This window comes from Sceloporus occidentalis, unplaced genomic scaffold (assembly GCF_023333645.1).
Source record: "Sceloporus occidentalis isolate IW3139 unplaced genomic scaffold, rSceOcc1.0.p SCAF_2, whole genome shotgun sequence".
NCBI classification, from domain to species: Eukaryota; Metazoa; Chordata; class Lepidosauria; order Squamata; family Phrynosomatidae; genus Sceloporus; species Sceloporus occidentalis.
Genome location: NW_028316982.1, coordinates 93025511 through 93033127, shown reverse-complemented (window position 1 = coordinate 93033127; position 7617 = coordinate 93025511). Strand labels below are relative to the sequence as shown.

Sequence of the window (7617 nt, the reverse complement as noted above, 5' to 3'; positions counted from 1 at the left end):
CAATTCATTTTCTTTCATTACAAACCACAGAGAAATCTAATTATATGTCTAAACCATATCAACTCTTCCTTCTTTTTACTTGAGATCTCCTGCCTTCTTGTATTAAATGAGGTCTCCAGACATTATTAACAGTGAAATATATTACTTACAATCTAAAAGTAAACTTACTCCATTTTCAAGAAGTATCTACAATCACATACATGATTGCAAAGTCCATCTATTTGTGGTTGCTTTAAAGTATACTAACTATTTTACAAATATTTTTATCACTCCAATCCAAAAGTAAAGTCTTTTCCTCGTTCTGTTTTTAAAAATTTTATGAAAGGCTCCCATTGCTTTTCAGACGTATTCATTGAATTCTTCTTTATTAAATGTCTTAATTCATCAGTTTCTATAACATCATACAATTTTATCAACCAGTCCTTTACATTAGGTATTGTCTTCATTTTCCATTTCTTTTTTTTTTTTTTTAATAAATTTTATTATAAAACATAAAAATACAAAAAAATATACAACACAACACAAATGTTATTTCGATACAATCATCTTTCCTACTTCCTCAGCTACTCATCTGTTCATCATAATCATCCTTATCAATACAAACTCTTAATATCTATTTATTATTAACCATGAATACTAAATCCTCTATAACTCAACCCAGCTGTGTACCCCACTTGGTATCTAATTATAATAATACATTACTATCACCGCTTAAATCATTTTAAACTATAACCAACATATCAAACATGACTTATCCCACCACATATTCCTACTAAACACGGCTTCTCTTTCTCCACCCTTCAACTACAGGACTCTAAGTTCCAAACCCCCGAACTATATTACTGTATAGCCTGATTTTTCAACGCAAATATAATTTTTATATCATCACATGATCTGCCTCTAATTTACTTATTACTTTGTAGAGCTTGAATTGCCACGTGAGTATGTCAATCCTTGATACTAGTCCATCAAAACAGTATATCTTTTTCCCTCATTTTCTTTTTGCATATATATAATCCAACTATTCCATACTGAGTAAAACTCATCTAGTGATTCATTATTACAAAGGCATGCTAATTTCTCCATCTCATATATTTCCATTAATTTAGTTTTCCAGTCCTCTAACGTTGGGATTTCTTCATTTCGCCAGACTCTTGCATAAACAATTCTTGCTGCTGTAATCATCAAAAACAACATTTTACCATTCTCACGTTCCAATTCCTGATTTTCTATTATGTTAAGTAGATACATCACTGGGTCAAAAGGTATATTAAAGTTCCCTATTTTTTTAATTTCCTCATGAATCATAATCCAAAATTTCTTTACTTTCTTACATGACCACCAACTATGGAAATAAGTTCCTACTTCATTTTGACATTTCCAACATTGGTCCTTCATACCACTATACATTTTAGATAATCTATTCGGGGACAAATACCACCTAAACAATGATTTATAACAATTTTCCCTAATCTCTATATTACATGTATATTTAATTCTTTTCCTCCATGTTCTTTCCCACTGTGCCAAAGGAATATTATGTTTTATGTCCTTTGCCCATCTAATCATGTACTCTTTAATAACCTCATTTTCCAATTCAAACTTTACAATTAAATTATAAATTTTCGAAATCCTTTTTATTTTACCTTCCTCACTAATCATTTTTTCCAATTCAGAAATGGCAGGGGCAATCCCTATTGTTTTTTGATCTACTCTAAATCTTTCTTTCAGTTGACGATAGGAAAACCAATTACAACTAAATCCCTCCTTACAAATTTCCTCCTGGTTCTTTAATTTATATTCACCCTGTTCTACTTTAATCATATCACTATACATGATCCACTTGTTTTCATTATATACTTCCCTTTTTAGAAACGCTTCCGCTGGGGATGTCCATAATGGAATTTTAGGGCACCATTTCTCTTTATATTTCATCCAGATTCGTAACAATGTTTTTCGAATGAGGTGATTATTAAATTCCCTATCAATTTTTACTTTTCCATATATTACATATGCATGGAGGCCGAATTTCAAACCATAATTTTCTAATATCAAATTTCTCTTATTCTCCAATTTAAACCAATCCATAATCCAATCTAATGCACAAGCATAATAATACCATTTTAAATTAGGCATACCCAAACCTCCATTTTCAATTTTGTCTTGCATGACTTTTGATTTTATCCTGGATCTTTTACCTTGCCAAATAAACTTTCCAATGTCTTTATCCCATTCTTTAAATATCAAGTCTTTTATAATAATTGGTATATTTTGGAACAGAAACATTACTTTGGGGAGCACTACCATTTTTATAACTGCAATCCTGCCTAGCCATGAAATTTGCAACTGTTGCCATCTTTTCAAATCAAGTTTAATCTCCTTCCAAACTCTTATGTAATTATTTTGATACAATTCCGTATTTTTGGAGGATAAAATTATTCCTAAATATTTAACTTGTTTTTTCCTTTGAAATCCTGTTATTTCTTCCACATTTTTTACTTCCTGGACGGGGATATTCATTGTCAACATATTTGTTTTTATTTGATTAATTTTGTATCCAGACACTTTGCCATAATCTTTCAATATTTTAATTAAATGGTTACTGCATTCTTGAATGTTGGAAATTGTCAAAACAACGTCATCAGCATAGGCCCGTAATTTATATTCTTGCTTATTAATCAGCACACCCTTAATTATATCATCCTTCCTGATTTTATTCAGTATAATTTCTAGGGATATTATAAATAATAAAGGCGCCAATGGGCAACCTTGTCTAACCCCTTTCGATACTTTAAACATCCTTGTTTTTTCCCCATTGATTGATACACATGCTTCTTGATTACTGTAAATCTTCATAATCCAATTAAGGAAGTTGTCCCCCACCTCCATCTTTTTCAACACTGCAAACATGAAATCCCAGCCAATATTATCAAAGGCCTTCTCTGCGTCTATAAATATCATTGCTAATTTCTTGTCGAATTTTTTTTCATGTATCTCAATTAGATTTAGTACATTTCTAATATTATCTTTAATTCTTCTGTTGGGTAAGAAACCATTTTGATCTTCATGAATCCAAATCGTCAAAATTTTTTTCAGTCTCTCTGCAAGAATTGAAGCCAGCAATTTATAGTCAGAATTTAGCAAGGAGATAGGCCTATAATTTTTGGGTTCCAAATTCTCCCTATTCTCCTTTGGAATTAATATTATATTAGCCTGATTCCATGTTTGCGGTGTTTTATCATTCAAAATTTCATTCATTGTATCCAGTAGCGGGGGGGCTAACTCTGTCTCAAAAATTTTGTAGTATTCATTTGTAAATCCATCAAGGCCGGGAGCCTTCCCCTTCTTTGACCTGCGAATCGCATCTGATAACTCCTGCATTGATATCTTGGCATTCAATAATTGTTGTTGCTCACACGAGATTTTTTTAACTTGCTGCTCCTTCAAATAGCTCTCAATCAATAATTTCTTTTCAGCCGTATCGTTAAATATTTCTGAAAAGTATCTTAAAAATATCTTTTTAATTTTGTTTTTATCTGATACAATTCTGTCCCCCTCTTTTATTGAATTTATTGTTCTCCTTGCCTTTTCTTTTTTCAGCATATACGACAAGATTCTTCCCGGTTTATTTGCCCCTTCAAAATATTTATGTTTTACAAACTTTATTTTATTCTCAATTTCCTCCATCATCAAAATGGAAATTTGTCTTTGTATAAATTTAATTTCTTTAGGAGCCTCTAGATTTCTCGTATCCTTTTTTAAAACTTTTTCCCACTTATCCAGTTCCGCATTTAGTTTATTTAACTTCTCTTTTTTCCCTCTTTTCCAATCAGCATATTTTTGTATCAGGATTCCCCTTATAACTGCTTTCGAGGCGTCCCACACTACATGCATGGGACAACCCTTAAAGCAGTTTTCTTTAAAGTAATTTGTTATCTGATTTCTAATTTCTAATTCATTTTTTTTAATTTTCAAGATATTTAAATTTAAACGCCAATTAAATTCCTTATTTCCACTTTCTATTTCAAGCACTACTGGGTTGTGGTCCGACCAGATTCTCGAACAAATTTTAACCTTATCCACTTTCCATGTCAAGTGAGCTGATATCCAGAACATGTCAAGTCTTGACCACGACTTGTGCCGATTGGAAAAGAAAGTATAGTCCTTCGCCGTTCCATATTTAGTTCGCCAAGGGTCCTTAAGTGCTGCTAAATTCGTCAGGTCAAAGAAGTCTTTGGGAAGTTTTCCTTGATTTTTCTTCATTATTTTCTCCGAGAATCTATCTAATTCAGGGTCCACAACACCATTCCAGTCACCCATCATTATTATTGAATCATAATCAAGCCCAATTAGCTTCTCCTTTACTTTATTGTAAAATTTAGCTTTATTGTCCAATGCACCATATATACCAACCAGAAGGTATTTTTGTGCATTATGCACTAATTCCACAAATAAAAAGTGACCTTCTGGGTCACTATAAATCTGTTTTCCCGAATATTTAGCTTTAATGTAAATAACAACTCCTTTCTTTTTAAACTTTGAAGCTGATACAAATTCATTGCCCAGTCTAATACATCTAAGGTGCTTAATATCTCTATCTCTAATTCTCGTCTCTTGGAGACAACACACATCTATGTTAAGTTTTTGTAAGTAATGGAAAATCTTTTTCCTCTTCTGGGGTGTATTCAACCCCTGTACGTTCCACGTACCTAATTTCAACAATTCCTTTTGACCCATGATGCATCTAGAAACCTTGACTATATAACACAATATTTACCGATAGATATAGTATTCAGTTTTCAGTTGTCAAAGTACTCTTCCAGGAGGTCTTCATCTCCTCCCCTTAGCTCTTCAATCTCTCCTGTCACATTTTGAATGTCTAAATTTAACTCCAACTCTCTTAAAAAGTCAGATGTAACTACGTCCAATTCGGCATTTCCCCCCATCGCTGTCTCTTCATCAGATTCTTCTTCTCTACTACTGTTAAGGCGCTCTTCAAGCAAGGTCCCCACCATAGCTGTCGCACCTAAGTCTTCTGTCTTGTCCTCTCCATTTTCTTCCTCAGTCTCCCTCTGTAAATCATCATCTTGCTGCTTAGGTTTCTTCTGCGCCTTCTGGTCTTTCTTTTCTTTCTTCCATTCCGTAAATTTCCTTATAAAGATTTTAGCCTGATCTGGCGAGGAGATCCTTATCCTCTTTTTTAACCACCAAAATGTTAGACCTTCTGGCATTTCCCATCTGTATTGTATCTTTTCTTTCCTCAACAAAGCAGTTAAGTTCATATAGTCCCGTCTCTTCCTGAGCAACCTCGCTGGGATATCCTTCAAAACCTTCAATTCTGTACCTTCATACTGAAACGGTGATTCATTATGCTTATTCAAAAATAAGTCACGAGTCTGTTTTCTGAGAAAATGCAAAGCTACGTCCCTTGGGAGACCCTTTTGTTTAGCTACCTGAGAGTTCACACGAAATAATTTATCAATTTCAAACTGAAATGCATTTACCTCTTTGTCCAAAAATTTTGCAATTTTTGGGATCAATTTTACATGTAAATCTTCATCCTTTTCTTCCAATAATCCTCTAATTTTCACAGCTTTCTCTCTTAATTTTTGATCCCACATTGCTTTTTCATCTAATTCCTCTTCCTTTCTAGACTCTATTTTACTTAGGTCTCTCTCCAACTTCTCACTTTTAAATTCTAGGATATCTACTCTTCTTTTTGTAGTTTGTAATTCTGCCATCATTCTATCAACCGTTTGATTAATCTCCTTAAGGTCTGCCCGTATCTCTTGTTTAATTTCCCTCTTAAAATCATTCATTTGCTTCGTTATGCTATTTGCTATATCTGAGGAGAGAGTCTCCATTCTCTCTAGGAGGATTTGGTTAATATCCACACTTTTAACTTTTTCTGTTGACAGTCTTCTCTGGGGTTGAGACTGGGTATTTGCTTTTTGGGATTGACTACGTGTATTTATCTTTTCATATTGCATCATGGAGATTCTCCTACACTTTTACTCCACCAAGAGAAAAAACAAAGACCCACACAATATCTCTTCCAAAGTACCCAATATATCCAATCAAAATTACTTTCAGCAGGTATATCCTATATTTCCTAGTCAATTCACAAAACCCCCTCCCCTTTAATGAAGTTACCCTTCAACCTCTATACAATCCCCCACAATTTCTCTACTCCATATAGGCAATCCCACCAATTCCCAAACGTTAACACAGTCCTTCACAACCAGACCAGTCCCTTCTTTAGAGGAAAATTTATCTTACAGTCTTTATTTCCAGCCTTCTATATCTTCATATCTAACTCCAGCAGGTTCTGTAGTCTTATGTGGCTTGTCTATGTTCTTACTCCTCTGCGTTGTTTCCTCCTGTAAATCCAAGTTCCGTTCCTTTTATAATTCTGAATACATCCGATCCTCTTCCACTCTGCGATGAGTCGTGCTCTATATTTACTAGCTCTATAGTCTGTTAAGTCACTTCCTTCTTCCGTTTCTGGCACCTCTAGCTCCACTCCAGCTCTATGGTCTGTCGACTCTATGATCAGCAAAGCTTACTTCCTTCTTCCGCCTATTGTCGTGAAGACACTCCTCCTCCTTCTCAGCAGACTCACAGCTTCTCCCTCTCCCTTATCACGACTCTTTTCCACAATCTCCGCTGATCATGCCTCCTCCACACCAGCGCATCTGGCATCAAGGTCATCCACCAAGTAAGGGCAGAAAATTACTTTAACTCTTTATAATCCAAGCGTCTGTGAGGGCTATTACTCACTGTTAATCAAGAGTTTCCAAATACTAAAGTTATGGAGAGTTATGGAGATTTTTAAGATATGCTGGATTAATCCACTCTAATATCGATCCGTTGCTCACCACATCCAAACCAAAAATAGCGGAAAATTAGGCAAATGTCCACATCAAAATGGGGTTATATTATGCTAACTTCTCAGAAGACAGCTCCGGTTAAGTAACGATTCTTAGGTTTCACTTACAGTTGTTACTCTGGAACAGATATTGTAGCCTCTCCTTCAAAAACAGCATATATATACTGATAAATTAAAAATTGGCGGCGCCCTTATGTGGAAGAATCCACTACTGATCAAGCGGCTGTGGAATGCTCTACGGCCCTGCTGCTCCTTACAGACTCGGCTCGGACTAGCCTCTCCTCCCTCCTGTCCTAAGCCGATCTTGCTCTCGCAACCTTGGGGAGCAGTTTCTGAGCCTCCGTCGAGCCCCCTCTGAACCCCCTCTTCCCAGGGAGTATTTACCGGTCTTCGGAACCCCGAAGATCAGCACTTTCCGCTAGATGTGAGAACACATCTCAGAGCGATACTGAGATGTGGCTCCTCAGGGCACCATTGCCAACCCGGAAGTCCTTCATTTTCCATTTCTGAGTGTAAACCATTCTGCCAGCTGAAATCATATAAAATAGTAGTTTCCCATATTTTTGTTCTAATTTATCATCTGAGATAATATTAAGTAAATACATTTTGGGGTCCTTTTCTATCTTTTCTTCTAATATAATTTGTATTGATTTATGTATTTCATTCCAGTATTTTTTTAGTTTCAGCACTTTCCCAGCACATATGAAATAGCGTACTGTGTTTTTTTC

The 7617-nt window shown here is 35.0% G+C and overlaps 1 protein-coding gene across 1 annotated transcript; it reads right to left on the bottom strand.

The window, feature by feature from the left end:
• Nucleotides 1-518: 518 nt before the first annotated feature.
• Nucleotides 519-6567, bottom strand: LOC149318701 (uncharacterized). Its single transcript, XM_089510312.1, has 2 exons — nucleotides 4778-6567; nucleotides 519-1175 (listed from the first exon to the last, which is right to left on the bottom strand). Exon 1 carries the CDS (start codon nucleotides 5991-5993, stop codon nucleotides 4800-4802), a length of 1194 nt encoding a protein of 397 aa, XP_089366438.1. The 5' UTR covers nucleotides 5994-6567; the 3' UTR covers nucleotides 519-1175; nucleotides 4778-4799.
• Between the last annotated feature and the right edge of the window lie 1050 nt (nucleotides 6568-7617).